The following is a 15,697-nucleotide window of genomic DNA, read 5'->3' on the forward strand; positions in this document are numbered from 1 at the left end:
CCATTGTGTGCCTGCCCAGCAATCACCAGACCTGGCTTGAGCTCAGACCTGCTTCATCACCATGCTGTTTGCTTACGGTCTGGACTCTTAGCTGGCCCTGGCCATCTCTTGGCTGGTCTGTGCTGCTTGCCTTTCTTGGGTTCTGTGGGGCTGGGCCTTGACTGATGATGCCTTTGCCCCATCAGCTGCGTTATTCACCTTGGTTCCTGTCCCTTAGGGAACAGAAGACAAGAAAAAGAGATATGAGGGGGAGAAGAGCTAACAGCTTTCACTTTGCTGAAATACCAGGCCATTAATGCAACATTTCAGTGAGTAATGTAAACTCATTATTCTTTAAGCCTCAGAGACCTCTTCCATGTAACCTTTGTTTGGGGTGGCTTTCCTAGATGGAAGTATATGCTTGTGCACTGTGTACTGCATGCAAAGTAAGCCTTGTGCAGCTTAGCCAGTTCATGGACATATGCAAAAGATGGCATCAAAGAGAAAGCTTTAGGGAAAGGCCTTGTAAAAATCTAATTTTAGTATTTGACCCATGACATAGACACACAGAGATAAGGAAGTGTAATGCATAATGCTAAAAGTAATGTCCCTAACTTTGTAAGGTCATGGTCCTGAGGAAAAATTATAGAAAAACCGTAATGGAAAAGCATTGTGGAAAAAATTCCCTTTATTTTTCAAATATGCAAACTATCTTTATTAACACTAAACTCACAGCATGAAGAAAAAGCCCTTGGGAATTAACATAGTCAAACTGCCAGGATGCTATGAACACACTGTACAGCCCTGATTTTCAGTTACCTCATTCTTCCTTGGGCAGAGCAAAAGAAGGATGTACAATTTTAGGGCAGTTTTCATGGGCAGATCTGACTCCTGAAACAAGGTGCACATATCACATATGTAATGTGATGCATGGCCTATCATCTGAAAATCCATATTCTTTATGGATTTTCTCTCTCAAAATTTGAAGAGATGTGTCTTAATCCAAGAGCTCCTCACGTATGTATGCATTGAGATAGATCTCTGCTTCATGCCAAATATCACCATTAGGAGTAAATCTGTTTGCAAATAGGAGAAACTCTGAAAGTTTCTGCAAGTAGAAGCAGCAGGACTGCCATAAAGAAAAGACTGCATAAACTCTCAAATGTTTGATAATTTTAAAAGATAGTTGATAAAATGATGTAATACTTTCAGTTACCCAGTTTTGAAGGCTGAGTTAAGTACAAGGTCAGCGTTGGATTTGGAAGGAGTACAAACACTTTTGTATTCTTGGCTGGGCTCTTAAGGCCTGCCTCCTGGCCAAATCAGATGCAGTGGGGATGTAGGTCTTTGGGATATGCGCAGGGAAGTCAAAGATGAAGTGGGGAATTTTCTCTATACATTGAGCAGTTCTCATTACATCACCAGCAGGTACAACTCGAAGTCAGCATGCATTGAACTCCTTCCTGGTAAACCTTGCCTTGGAAGACTCATTACTGGAATGAAGTAAAATAACCTCTGTTGTTTTAAGGATGGGTCTAGTTGGGTAAATCAGGGTGGGCATCAAAATGAAGTATGCAGCTTTACAGAGTGAGAGTTTATATTGCCTTTCCTTCTTGGATTAGCAACAAAAATATTATCTCTGTGTATATGTATGTTTGTGCACATGTGCCCCTTTCATATGTATATAGAGAGGTGTATGTGTATATATATGTGCAAATTCCTGACAATACTTTTACTGTTTGGGTACTGTAAACAGATAGATAATCCCAATCATAAACTGGCTAACAACATGGGTAAACACCAGAGCTAAAAACTATATCAGCTGAATTCTGAAATTCCCCATGGGAGACTGGTTTGCAGTATTTGAAAATGAAGCCTCTACTTGTTTGTGCTCCATTAACCTTGTGTTGAAAGCAGGAAATCACAAATGGCAAGGTTTGGAGTGTACTGCTTTGTGGGAACATCTGAGATCATGTTGATGCAATGTGGTATGGAGAGCCCCTTTTGTGATATGTTTACATGTCTGCTAACAGCAACTGAAAACAGGTTAGACTCCTGCTGAGTTTTATTAAAGTATCATTAGGATCCTTCCAGATAGCTTTTAAAAATGATCGGGCTGGAAGGACCCTTTGCAGTATCTCTAAACCAGAAAGCACGTGCATATATTATAAAGCCAGAAGGGACCCTTACGATCATCTAGTTTGACCATCTGTATAACCCAAGCCATAGGACTTCCCAGAATTAATTCCCATTTGAGTTAGAGTCCAATCCAACAATATTTTCTTCCAATTCATCCATCAGTTTGCCCTTTATGTGCAGGAAGTCTCTTCAGGATTAGAATTCAATGCTTTCTTGAAAAATTGGACAAATAATCTGAAAAAAAAAAAAAAGAAAAACAAGATGCAGTTCAATGTGGACAAATAGAAATTACTAAGGTAACAATAATCAACTGCACAAACATAGGCTGTGAAATAACTAGCTAGGCAGCAGTTCTGCTTAAAATGATGTAGAAATGTTTACCACTGGAGTGGAGTCAATGCTATCATACTGTTGTGAAAAAATAAACCACTTTATTGGGTTTTATAAGCAGGTCTGTTCTTTTGAAGGTTTAGACTCATGTCAGCTGAGCTGTGTTAATGATAAGCTAGTGCTGTCTTAGCCCGCTATAGATACAAGCTAATGCGGTGTTATCTTAGAACTGTTTGATTAAGATCCAGTCTTTAGATACAGCCATCTCATCAAAGTAAGAGTCTAACCTCACTAAGATTTAAGATAAGATGAACAGACTTGAATTTGCTGTATGTATGCATCATGGACAGTTATACTGATCAGCTGATGCGTAGCATGCTGTTAAACTATGGTAACTTGGGTCTAAGATCTAAATCTTAATGTACATGAAATATTCTTTCCTCAGTGCTCAGCTCTAATAAATCTTTAGTTGGATTGTTGTGTCAAATTTTAGTTACTCCACTTTAAGAAAGATGTGGAACAGCAAGAAAAAAGTCCAGAGCAGAGGAACGTGAATGATTATTACCTGTGAGGGTATACTGGGTCTGTTTAGTCTAGAAAGGAGAAGAGCAGACATTATAATAGTATTCATACAAGATAAAAAAATGCTGCAAAGAGGTGGATGATAATTTGTTATCCTGCTCACTTGCCCCCTGCTAGAGCAGATCTCTTGTCAGAATAAGCAGCCTGCCTCCCACAGTCAGGAAACAGCCTGCTGCCTCAGGCTCTGGGGCCAAATGGAGATACAATACACTTCTATTTACCCTGATGTGTTTTCCACTTTTATGTGAAAAAGATGCATTTGTCCATTTATCTCAGATTCCCAACAATTGTTCAGTCCGTAAAAACAGAATACTCTGCCTACAGGATGTGGAATGTGGCAGCACCTATATATAATCCTGCAATTCTTGAAGGACCAAAAAGAGCCTCAGGGTCTAGCTTTGGACATCTCAAGAAATGTGTTTTTGGAAGCTTTGTTAGTGCTGGGGAGCTAAGCATGGGCAGTTGTGTGGCTGTGGTTGGCAGAGCTGACTCCAGCTGATGCCTCTGAGGTCTTCCTTCCCAAGGTCCACTTGGGTGCACCTCTGAGTGTATGGCTAGGGCTTCTGGATGAAAAGGATGAGTGTGGAAGGCCAGGGTAGAGGGGTTTAAGTGATATACTGGGTTTGGAACAACAAGCAGACCTCAAGTAAAAGCTGCCCAGTTTAGATAGTTTGGCTGTGCAACGGGGGGCTTCTTGCTGCTGTTTCTGAGCTTAGCCATTTCTAAAGCAGGACAGCTACACTGTAGTAACCCCAAAACTGTGGATCCTTTCCATCTTCCTGGTTGTGTCTAGACATTAATTTTCTGGATGTTCATGGTCCTAGAGATTATGGAGCAAGCCCTGCTGGTCCTCTTTACTGGAGTGAGAGATACAGGCTGTGTTCCTGGCCATGCCAGGGAAGGGGGATAGAGCATGGATGAAGCAGATCCCTACTTCTTGCTTGAACCTCTGAGATGTGTTAAACAGAAGCTGAGCTCCATTTGGTAGGAATTGAGAAATTTATCCTGAATTTATAAGTTTGGGGTCTGGCAAACTTCTACAAGTGCTGAGCAGTGATTGGGTACTGACTATAAAAGATAGGAGCTATAGAAAGATAAGTTTTGAAGCACATTCTGGAGCAATGTGACTGAAGGGAAGTCACTTCTGAAAATAGCCAAAGATGAGCAAAGGAACAGTTTCCTTAGGACACTTAGAGTGAAACTGTTTTCTGAGCAAATCTGGGGTGGGTCATTCCTGGCATGGAGGTACCACCCAGCTGCTCAGGTGGGCAAACTGTTCTTAAACTTTGCACTTCCCCTTCTGGTTTCACCAAGAGAACAGCTTGCTAAAGAGAAATGAAGTCAACTGGTGTTTGGCAGAGCTTGGTAGAGGGGAGAGCTGTTTCTGAGGCTGAATAATGGATATAATAAATTCTTCAATTTATTTTCTCTGCTTTCACAATCCTTTAGCAGCTTGCACTAATGAAAAGCCTGTTGACCCCTATTTGTGCTACCAGCCAGCACAGTAAGCCCTATCCCTGCTGTATGGTCCCACATTCCTTCAGGATCTGGGTGACTCCAATACTGCAGACAGAAGGGTCGCCAGAGGAGTGAGATGCTCTCAGGAAGCATCATTGTGAACACCAGGACTGTGAGCAAGGAGGACACTGTGTTTATCATAAACACTCTTGCCAGTGAAGTGCTGAACAGGAGTGCCAGGGCTCTCCAGTGATCTCCAAATGGACAACACTAAAAGCTTTATGTGCTTGGGGGAAGCCACTGACCAACTGAAGGCTGTATCCTGCAGGGAAGAGTCATCACGGCAACGCTTTGGTGCCAATCCACAGGTGGTGGTGTCCCCAACCCACCTTGCCACTTAGCTGTGCTCATACTTTAGCTTGGAAAGGAAGGAGCTCCTAGTCCATCTCATTCGCTGAGTCTTCTTTACTCAGGTCTAGCTCTTGGACCCTATAAGAATGACTAAATCAGGCTTCTGTGGAATAAAACTTTCTTTGCAGTTTAATTGTCTCCTCTTTAATGCCAGTCAGGAAGAGATGGGGGAGAAACAGGATCAGGGAAGAGGCATGTGGCAGAGGGGGGAGAAAAATGTGCGTCTTGGAGAGTGGATCTTTCTCTGTCCTCCACTATGGACTTCTGTTTCAGGTCTTGGCTTTTTACAGCATTAATCTGCACTCTGCTGCCAGATTTCACAGTACTGTCTCACTCCTGGGGTGCCTGCAGGTGTCATTCTGTGGGCAAACCAGGTGGGAGAGCTGCTCTTTCTCCTCTATCACAGAATTACCAAGTTCGCAGTCCTGCGCATCTAGCTCATGCCGGGAGAGATGCTCCACAATGCCAGCCCCCAGAGAATCTCCCAGGACGTTGGTGGTCGTTCTAAGGCGGTCCCTGAAAAATCAGAGAGAAAAATGAAATACAGCTTCTTAGTAACAGCTAAGGGGATGAAGAGTTTCTACTTTTCAAGTCACTCTAATAATTGACACTTCAACATTGTCAGGAAAATGAGTCCCAGAGAGCATTCCTTGATTGTTAGCCCTGAGCACAGGCTTCACATTCATTCCTGCTCTGTTGCATTCCCAGTTTCTCACTGAAAAGATTTGGATTTGCCACAAAACAAGGGAAAAGTCATTGTGGTTCCACACAGACGGTTTCCTTTCCAAAGGGCTGCTAAGGCCTTTCTGCAGACTCAGATGAGCCTTGCCACATCTGTTACACTTGAATTGCATTTTGTTTCACAAAAAGTGCAGAAATTATGGTGCAAACCTATGATTTAGTGCTGCTGTGGAGCCAGATTTCCTCAGCATGGACAGTATACACTAAGACAAGGCACCAGATTCTTTGTGCAAAATAGCAAATCTAAAACACCCTTTGCAATGAGATATTCTCCACAACCACAACACTATGTAAGAGCTGAAGCTATCACCAGTCCAGCAACCCATCACATCCTTCAGCAGTAACAACAGATAAGACTTTTGGTACCTGATTGAAACCAACCTTTCTGGGAAAGTACAAGAGGTAACCTGGTGTCGTAGGAGGCAGAGCCTTTTCCAGCCAAGTCTGCTCTTATGCACAGTTCACAGGAGAAGTGGACCTATTGGACAAGACTGTTTCCAACTGCTCAGCCATGGCTGGGAGCAGACTTTGGCTGCTTTGGCTACAAACCAGCAATACAAGATACAGAGGAAACACAGTCAGTGTATCCCTGAGTCAGGATTTTGTTGTGTTTCAGAAGACTGAGAGAGCAAAGACTGTGCTAAAATGCATTCTTCAATCTAGTTCCCAAGATCACTCCAGTGAAATCACTTATCCCCAGGTTTAAAAGGGAAAGCAAGCTGAAGTAGAGCAATGTAGCTGTGCCCATCTGGATAAGGAATTGGCTGGATGGTCGCACTCAAAGAGTTGCGGTCAGCAGCTCGATGTCCAAGTGGACACCAGTGATGAGTGGCGTTCCTCAGGGGTCGGTACTGGGACCAGCGCTGTTCAACATCTTTGTTGGTGACATGGACAGTGGCATTGAGTGCACCCTCAGCAAGTTTGCTGAAAACACCAACCTGTGTGGTGGGTCGACACACTGGAGGGAAGGGGATAGGCTCCTGGGCGTCCAAAGGGACCTGGACAGGCTGGAGAGGTGGGCCCATGCAAACCACATGAAGTTCAACAAGGCCAAGTGCAAGGTCCTGCACATGGGTTGGGGCAATCCCAAGCACAACTCCAGGCTGGGCAGAGAATGGATGGAGAGCAGCCCTGAGGAGAAGGACTTGGGAGTGTTGAGGGACAAGAAGTTCAACACGAGCCAGAAATATGTGCTTCCAGCCCAGAAAGCCAACCGTGTCCTGGGCTGCATCCCCAGCAGCGTGACCAGCAGGTCGAGGGAGGGGATTCTGCCCCTCTGCTCCACTCTGGTGAGACTCCCCTGCAGTGCTGCGTCCAGCTTGGGGGTCCCCAGGACAAGAAGGACATGGAGCTGTTGGAGAGAGTCCAGAGGAGGCCACGGAGATGATCCGAGGGCTGGAGCACCTCTGCTATGGAGACAGGCTGGGAGAGTTGGGGTTGTTCAGCCTGGAGAAGAGAAGGCTCCGGGGAGACCTTAGAGCCCCTTCCAGTCCCTGCAGGGGCTCCAGGAAAGCTGGAGAGGGACTGTTGACAGGGGCAGGGAGTGACAGGACAAGGGGGAATGGCCTGAAGCTGCAGGAGGGGAGATGGAGATGAGATCTGAGGAAGAAATTCTTCCCTGTGAGGGTGGTGAGGCCCTGGCACAGGGTGCCCAGAGAAGCTATGGCTGCCCCTGGCTCCCTGGCAGTGTTCAAGGCCAGGCTGGATGGGGCTATAGGCAACCTGGTCTGGTGGAGGGTGTCCCTGCCCATGGCAGAAACTAGATGGGCTTTGAGGTCCCTTCCAACCCAAACCATTCTGTGATTCTATGATCTAAACACTCTTCAACTTTGTACAGCCCAGTCTCATCCCCCTTTCTGTGTTTGGTAGCACAGAACCATCACTCTGCAGTGCGAATTTGCTTATTATTGACACAACCTGTCCCTATCGGTCTGGAGATAGTTTCTGGGTGCCTTATAAGATAGAGCAAACTGAGGACATTCTGCTTAGTGACCAGGCTCATCTGCAAGTGACCTCTGATGCCTTGGATCACTGAAGTACGTGGTGAAGACTCCAGCGTGGGCAGAGAGGGCTGCTGTGCAAAGGTCTCATGGATACGGGTGTGTTTTAAGCTTAATGATACAGGTTACGGAGACTGTTTTTAGCAGAGACATTGGCAGTACGGACGAACTCTGTAAGCACTGGCAGGGAGCACAGAGCAGTGCATGCTGCTGAGCAGAGAACTTACAGAAACCAGTCCACAGCGATGATCAGTGTAATGTCTTCAGTAGGCAGCCCCACTGATGTCAGCACTATGACCATAGTCACCAGTCCTGCCTGGGGAATACCTGCGGCTCCAATGCTGGCTGCTGTGGCGGTGATGCTGGAGGGAAAAGGAAAGCATAGCTATGAGCAAAGGGAAGAAAAGAGGTAGTCATATTTGAAAAATGTCAGGAGGTAGCTCAAACTCATCATCTACAAAACATCTTGGCAGTCCTTCTGCCCTGGTCACCGAGCAGGATGGTGACACGTGGGATATCAACACAGGAGCCAGGCTCCCCCCTGCCAGGCCCCCATCCACAACAGACTGCACACTGCAGCTCTAGCTAAGGGATAGCCTGGACCTGGAAATGCAACAAGGGCTCAAGTGGATCCTCAAAGACGCGATGCCCAAGTCATACATGCTTCTACACCCGGAGGTGTAGTACACCCTTCTTTTCCATACTTTTTTTCCCCTCGTTTTATCTTCTGAGCAAAAGAGGAACCTGACCACACCTCAGATAAGCCAACAAAACTGAAGCCCTTCCTGTAGTCCCATAGCTCTTTCAAAAGTCACCTTATTGTGATGATCTGCCCGAAGTCAAGTTCATAGTTGTTGACTTGTGCAATGAAGATGGCTGCAAGGGCCTCGTACAGAGCAGTGCCATCCATGTTAATTGTAGCTCCCACAGGCAGAACAAACCTCGTGATGCGCCTGTCCACACCATTGTTTTCTTCTAGGCACCTGAAGGTGATGGGCAGAGTCGCTGAGCTGAAAGGAATTAACAAAACAACATGAATTGGGTATATGCTGACTTTGGAAGAGGGACTAAGCCTCTGCCTGGTTTATGACCTTACCCACCTGCTTTTTCACCCTGCCATGTGAGCCAGAGGCCAGAAGCTGCTAGGAGAAAGAACAGTCTAAGCAAGGCTTCCTCAGATATGGTGCACGCTGCAGTTGCACATTCAGACATGGCTTTCCTCAGGGGGCTGGGACAGGGGCTGTGTAACCCTGAGGCTGATGATGCTAGTATAACACCAAAAGAAGGTGATGCTGGAGGATTCAGGGTGCACAGGACAGAGCCTCAAGACCAAAACTCCTTTCCAGCTATTAAAAAAACCTGGAACCCTTTCCCACCTCCCTCAGTGCCTGCGACAAGAATGACCCATGTGTGAGAATATATATTGCAGAGAAAGTAGAGAATTGTTTCTGAAAGAGAACATAAGCAGGAAAAATGCTATGTGTTGAGAACGCACGTGGGAGAGGCTGTTATGTGCTTGTCAGGAAATGAATATAGCAAGAAACACAGCACTTCGTGAAACAACAGCTACCTACAATCTCTTGCTTTGGCTGTGTTGCATGGCAGTGGGCGTCATTGAGCATACGAGCGTTTATGCTCTTGCCTCCTGTGAGTTTATGCCAGCTGCATACTGTGTGTATGCCCAAGACAGAGAAATGTGCAAATGCGTGTGAGTACATGTGTATGAGAGGTATGTGTATGGGGAATAATGCTGCAGTTCAGTGGGATTTGATATTTGTCCTGAGCTCAGCATTTCAGTGCTGCGAGCAGAGTCACCACCATGTTTGGTAAGGAGGAATGTGGGCCATGCCCTGATGGTTAGAGGTGGCCACGTGATTAGGGCTCCTGAGCAGGGGGCGTGGGAATTTTTCCACTCTCAAATGAGCTTGGCTGGACCATTGCAAAAAGCTGCTAGTGCTAGAAACTGTGAGACTGCAGTGCTGCACTGAGGGCAACGGAGTGCTGAGGAGCAACCCCAGAGTATCCACACCAGCCCCAACCCTACTCCTAGGTAGCCATCATACCTTGAGGAGGTGCCCAGGGCTGTGATGAGGGCCTGCAGAAGGCCTGCAATGAATACCCAGGGGTTTCTGTGAGTGACAATGAAGTAGAGCAGTGGCAGGATGCAGAGGGCATGAATGAGGAGTCCAACGATGACGGTGAGTGTGTACATCCCCAGCTGGCCTCCCATCACTGCTAGGTCATCCATCTCCAGGATTTTGCCAGCGATTAAAAACATGATCCCAACTGGAGCGTACCTGGGGCAGAAACACAAGGCCGATGCTCAGAACTGGCACCCACACTTTCATACCAGCTTTAATGCATGCTGTCTGGACAAATCCCCAGTAAGCCAGCACATCAGAAGTGTTCACTGAGCCTAATCGTTGGATGATACTGCTGGTTTCTTTTCTGGAGAGAGCTGTGACTTGTTTACCATATGGTCAAAAACCAGCACCTGTTGCACTCTCAGGGACCCCTGAGGAGTCTTCAGAGTCCCTTTCTTTCCTAACGGAGCTTGGGCTGAGAGTATTTTATTTTACTGAGAGGCACAGGGAAGTACAGGAGAAACAGGGAATCGGGGAGTAAAAGCAATAGTGTCCTATAGGCTCTGGGATATCAGCCTTGCTATCTTCAGATATTCACATTTAGGGAATAGGAACATATAGAGAATCTATAGCTGGTGTAGCAAGGACTGGACACACCAACACCTGTGAAAGCAGCCATGGCTTATATAAAAACCCATTCTGAGGTACACTGCTATCCTTTCCATTCCTTATGGATTTTTCCCCCTCCATAACAATGCATCTCATGAGCAGCAGTGAGGCTCCACAGAAAGGAAGCCAACACACAGACATGGAGAAAATCATGGGCACTAAACTAAACATGGACAAATAACTGGACCAAAGAAAATTTCAGCTCCACTGCCACACCTCTCAGGGCTTGGCTTCTACAGCTCAAGAGCTCACATGCAATTCATGCAAAAGGCTCAGAGGTCCACATGCCAAACTCCAACTTAGCCTAGGAGGTTTGGAAAAGTTTCAGGAAAGGATTTCACAAATATTTCATTTCCTCTGACCTTCTTCTTAGAAGACATTCTCGGCTGCAGCTAGTGACCAGATCTCCCTATGAAAAACAAGGTCCTGGGAGATGCTCTGCAGACTGTGGCTTCAGGACGGAGTGCTGGGCTGCAGCTGACAGTCCTGCCTCCTGTACCAGCAGGATTTTGTAAGTCAGGAGGTCTTTCCAGACACTACCTACTGTATGTGCATGGGGAGTTTCCTGAGTGTAACCAATGTGCTATACATCAATACTCTGCTTTCCTTCACTGTAACGGGGAGCTGAAAGAGAAGATGTTGAAGGCACCTTGCACTTGTCTCTGGGAGTAGTGTGCAGGTCTACTTGTTCCACTGTGCTCATGCTCTCCCTTCTGTGCCCTCAAGCAATTCTTATCTCTTCTTAGGAAAGCAAGGCCCCAAGTTGTGGCTTATCCGCGGAGGAAAAGATCCCAGAGGGACTGGGGCTCGCCAGCACTCTGCTATGAGCTCAGAGTTGTTCTTCCCCTTTGTGCCTTTGTATAAGTCCTGTCCCCCTGTGCCCAAGATGTTGCTCTGAGATACAAGACTGTGACTGGAAGACCAGGGAGAGGCTTCAGGGCTGACAGATCCCCTCCCTGTCAGATATACCCATGTATACTGCCGGCCCCGCATCTCTCCTGTTTTGCAGTACCTACCACAAACTCCTATTTAGACCTTGAGCTCAAGAGGGATAAAGAACTTCAGATAACTACATTTGGTAGAATGCTGCTTTCTAGAGAGGATTTGTCTCAGCAATGCCTTGCTTATCTGGACCATGTAGCACAGGCAGCCTTACACAGAAAGCAACAAGCAGCTGAGCTCTAGAGGAGTCAGGATCTGGGAGACCTCAAACTGAAAGGCAGTAACTTTGAGTTGACCTTGTCAACCCAGCTCAGCTCTCAGAGCTAATGCATACAGGTGCCATCCTGATTATTGTTATTGTGATTTGTAGCTAAGTCAGACTCCTGGAACATAGCTGGAAGGAAAGCTTTCAGTGGGAAAGCCTCACACCCTACCCCTGTTGGTAAGGCTAAGAGATCTTCCACTCCAGCTCTCTGGTCTTCCAAGGATGTTTCCAGCAGCCTCAAGGAAAGCAAGTCCTGGTGTACCTGATATTTCTAAGGTAAAAACAAAAAACAGGAAATGAAATGTGAACAAATATCCCATCCAGACTTTTCCCTCCAGCCTGATAGAGCCAAAGGAGAGCTGTGCCCATCTGCTTTTCCTATGCATGTCATCCTTAAAGCTACCCCACTTCTCATCAGGTCAGTGGAAACTGCACCTGCAGACCTCCTGCTCCAACCGGCCGTGCTCCTCACCAGATGATAATGGCCACCAGCCTCATGATGGCTTCGTTGAGGCAGTTAAAGAACTCCCGCAGGGCCCGTCCCTTCTGCTTCATGCTGCCGATCACCAAACCGAAGCACATGGAGAACACTACCAGCCCCAGCGCGTTCACCCCATTGGCTGAGCCCGGGATGGGAATGACTTCTTCAAAGGTCAGCACCTCGGAGACGGTCCCCAGAGCATGAGTGATGTTCTCCAGGATGCCGGTGAAGTTCTCAGGCACAGGGATCTGAGTGGTTGTGACACCTGCTGTGACATTGCTGCTGTGGAGGACGGTTCTGGTGAAGACCCTGGTGCTGTACTGCGTCTTGTACTGAAAAGACACAGATTATCAGATGTGCTCACAGGCCCCGGTTCAGGAGCTCAGGACAACATGCTAGGCTCTTGCATCCCTTCCTAAAGAAAGGAGAGTACTGCAAGTTTCTGTTGACCTGTGTGGGAAACTTGCCTTGCCTGTTCTCAAGCTCCCTAGCTTAGTACTTTCATTAAAAGTTCATAGAGCTGAAGCTCAAAAGAGACCATTGGAGCATCTCAAATCCCTAGGACTGAGATATTCTGGCTTCTCTGATAACCCCTTATACTGCTTCCAAGGACACTAGCACGATGGAAGAGACAAATCCTTGGAGAATCTGCTCCCATTTCACTGCCAGTCCAACCCTGCTACCTGAGATCACATGAACCCTTCCCTGACTCTGAGTGGAGTGTGGGGTGGGACGGAGGTTGAAGCCCCCATCTACAGACAGCTTGAAAAGCTTGTGTGGGGGATGCTATAATACAGACTGATGACTGCAATGCTTCATGGAGCAGTCAGACCTGGGGAAGTGTGAAGGCAGTGTAAAGTAATCGCTATTCCATCCCTCACAGAAGTAGGTTGGACCATGGTCTGGGGCACAGGGCACAATGGGAAGTGATAGGCCAGGTGGGATTTCATACCTGTTTGAAGCAGGCTTCTACCAGGTTGGGCGGGAACATATTCCTGCAGTAGATAAAACAAGGAAAGAGTTATTGACCTGTTTGACTAGCAAGAAAACATGGGCTTCCTGGCCAGTGCCTCTGTCCTGAAGCAGTGTCTCTGGTCACAACTGTCACGACGCCAGCTCAGGATACAGAGCAGATGGGCCCTTTCTGTCTGTCTGACAGAAGACGGGAGTATGCTGATCTGGAGCCAGGCACGCTCCTGCATCTTTTCAGACTTCTGCTGCATCTTTTCAGACTCCAGAAGGTTGTATTTCAGGTATGTGGAAAGAGACTGCACACAGACAGAACTGGGATATGGGTCCATTGTAAAAGCATCATCAAACCTAACCGAACCTTAAAACAATGTCATTTTACAATTTTTAATATACTGCCTTGCTCTCAGCCTCATCCCTAAAGCTGTCATTTGAGCTCTCTGTTATCTTTTACCTCAGAAACATAGCTTCATACTTCTTGAGATGGTACAGCTTTGCAATTCACTGTGTAAGGTCACAGCAAGGGAGGGAGAGACAATGTCTCGGGAACCACTTCCTTGATTTCTTTGGGTCAGTGAAGATGGATATTTGGAGTAGCCTTTGCTGGGTGAATTTCTGAAGGGCATGCAGTCATTGCTAATCCTGCTTCCAACCTAACCTTTATAGAACTTTTTTCCCAGCCCCACCATTTGCTGATCCTTTCAGATTATTTTGCACAATCGGTATTTTGTGAGATGCTCTTTTCTTTCTTCCCAAATAGGAGAGATTCTTAGGTAAAACAAGCAGAAAATAAAACAATGTCAGAAAAATGACACCTGAGATATCAATGGAGAAGTTGCATGAGACTCGATTCTTGTACGCTTGTCAGGTCTCAATCCCATTTCTTTCCTTGCTTGCCTTTGGGTTAAAAACTACATATTAATCTTGACAGTGCTAGACATTGATTTTACACAAGTTTTCATTACTTGTTTTGCAGAGCACACCTTGGCCTCTTGCATTAACACCTCTAACAGAAGGGCTGGACTCCAAAGCTCCAGGCCAAGCATGCAATCTCAGCGTGGCAAAGCCAGTTAGCTAGACTAAGCTAGAAGGAGTAGGCTGGGCAAGACTCAGCCAAAAACCTCTTTCTGTAAGAGTGTATGCCTAAAGCTGTGACACTCCAAAAGGACACTCTGTGGAGGAATGTAATCTCACTGATATCATCTCAACATGAGACCATCTTGCTCACCCACCTCACCAAGTCCATGAAGGCATCTGTGGTCTGCACCTGCTCAATTCTGCCTTCTCGGTGAAGCTTCTCTTTAGATCCTTTTCCTGGGTGGATGATGATCACCATGAGGATGCCAATGAAGACTGCTATGATTGTGGTCACCATGTAGTAGACCACAGCTCGCATCCCCATCTTCCCTGAGGCTCTGCCATCCAGCGAGGCCATTCCTGGGGAGTCACACAGACAGACAAGGTGAAAAGGTCTATTGTCTTAGAGGGAAGGGGCAAGCCTGAGGAAGATTCAAAGTGTTCAGGACACATTGCCTGAGTTGGATGGGGAGCTGGGGTCTCTAGGAAGCACAGCATACAAGGGGCAGACTTTGGAGCTGCAAGGTGGTGTCAATATGGGAGAATGTGGCCTATGGTTATGAAGAAGCATAGCACTGGTGGGTCTTAGGCTGCATTTGGGAATATAACAATTTCCTCATAAAGCTCTCAGAAGGGAAATAATACCATGCCAGTACATTGGGCCTTTAAGTCTCTAATGGTGGGATGTTTCAGCAGGTGGAATGCCTTGCAGTCCCTTCCACTGTCTGAAAGTTTGGCTGGCTGGCATGTCTTCTATGAGGACCTGGATGAAACAAACTCTCCAGCCAGTGATCAACTCCAGCTCTTTTGGACTGACATGCATTAATCTTCCCTAGGCTGTAGGAAACCTGAAGCTGACTTGGGCAACAAACTTGTTGGTGTTTGAGGTTACATGGGATGAAATCCTTGTTAGTATTCAAGTGTTGGGCATTGGAAATACCACACTGCGTCCTCCTTAGTCTTCTAAGAAAGCACAAGGCCTTCTGTTTCTCTTCCTCAGTACTGAGCCAGCAGAGGTATGAGTGTGAATCATGTTCACTACAGCTGTAGGTTCAGGCTTGTCACTATTAGCCAAGCTAATCCAAACATCTCCAGCTGGGCCACAAAAGGGTACTCCAACAACAGCTAGCATCCATCTTTGCTGATTATTGCCTTGGCTGAGAGCAGAAAGCACTTCTCACCTGTAATCAAGCTAGACACAATGAGAGGAAGAACCAACATCTGGAGCATACGCATCAGCAGCTCGCCGGGGAAGGAGAAATACTTGATCTGGCGATAGGTCAGCTGGTAGGGCCGGAGGGAAAATGCCAGGATGATCCCTGTGAATCAGCAAGGGATGAGAATGGAAATGGGACAGTGTGATCCAGTGGTCTGTCCCTCAGTCCTACAGTGTGGCTTTTCTCTTTCTCATCTTCTTTCAGCTCCTCCTCTCCCCAAAGGAGCAAATGCTCTTTCTTTTTCTAAAGGGCTATGATCCAGATTTTACTGTATGCTCTCTCTCTCCCTCTGACATATTTATGTGTACAGGAGCCTCGTACTAAACCACGTGTCTCCTTGTTGCTCTGTCTGC

The 15,697-nt window shown here is 46.6% G+C and overlaps 1 protein-coding gene across 17 annotated transcripts in view; it reads right to left on the reverse strand.

Annotated features, from left to right (window-relative positions):
• Nucleotides 1-649: 649 nt before the first annotated feature.
• The window catches only part of LOC104639309 (excitatory amino acid transporter 4), a 35,959-nt gene continuing 20,911 nt past the window's right edge, over nucleotides 650-15,697 (reverse strand). For 10 of the 17 annotated variants that reach the window (XM_075776447.1, XM_075776446.1, XM_075776451.1 and 7 more), the window contains 8 exons: nucleotides 15,309-15,446; nucleotides 14,283-14,487; nucleotides 13,034-13,076; nucleotides 12,073-12,413; nucleotides 9,704-9,937; nucleotides 8,456-8,650; nucleotides 7,868-8,002; nucleotides 3,077-5,415 (listed from right to left, as the gene is read on the reverse strand). In XM_075776447.1, coding sequence (XP_075632562.1) covers nucleotides 5,217-5,415; nucleotides 7,868-8,002; nucleotides 8,456-8,650; nucleotides 9,704-9,937; nucleotides 12,073-12,413; nucleotides 13,034-13,076; nucleotides 14,283-14,487; nucleotides 15,309-15,446 — 1,490 coding nt within the window. In that variant the 3' untranslated portion in view covers nucleotides 3,077-5,216. Of the gene's footprint in view, nucleotides 2,353-3,013; nucleotides 3,042-3,076; nucleotides 5,416-7,867; nucleotides 8,003-8,455; nucleotides 8,651-9,703; nucleotides 9,938-11,780; nucleotides 11,872-12,035; nucleotides 12,414-13,033; nucleotides 13,077-14,282; nucleotides 14,488-15,308; nucleotides 15,447-15,697 lie in introns of those variants that run through there. The other 7 variants (XM_075776457.1, XM_075776455.1, XM_075776460.1 and 4 more) reach the window with 3 other exon arrangements.

The sequence above is a fragment of the Balearica regulorum genome, chromosome 26, assembly GCF_011004875.1.
Source record: "Balearica regulorum gibbericeps isolate bBalReg1 chromosome 26, bBalReg1.pri, whole genome shotgun sequence".
NCBI classification, from domain to species: domain Eukaryota; kingdom Metazoa; phylum Chordata; class Aves; order Gruiformes; family Gruidae; genus Balearica; species Balearica regulorum.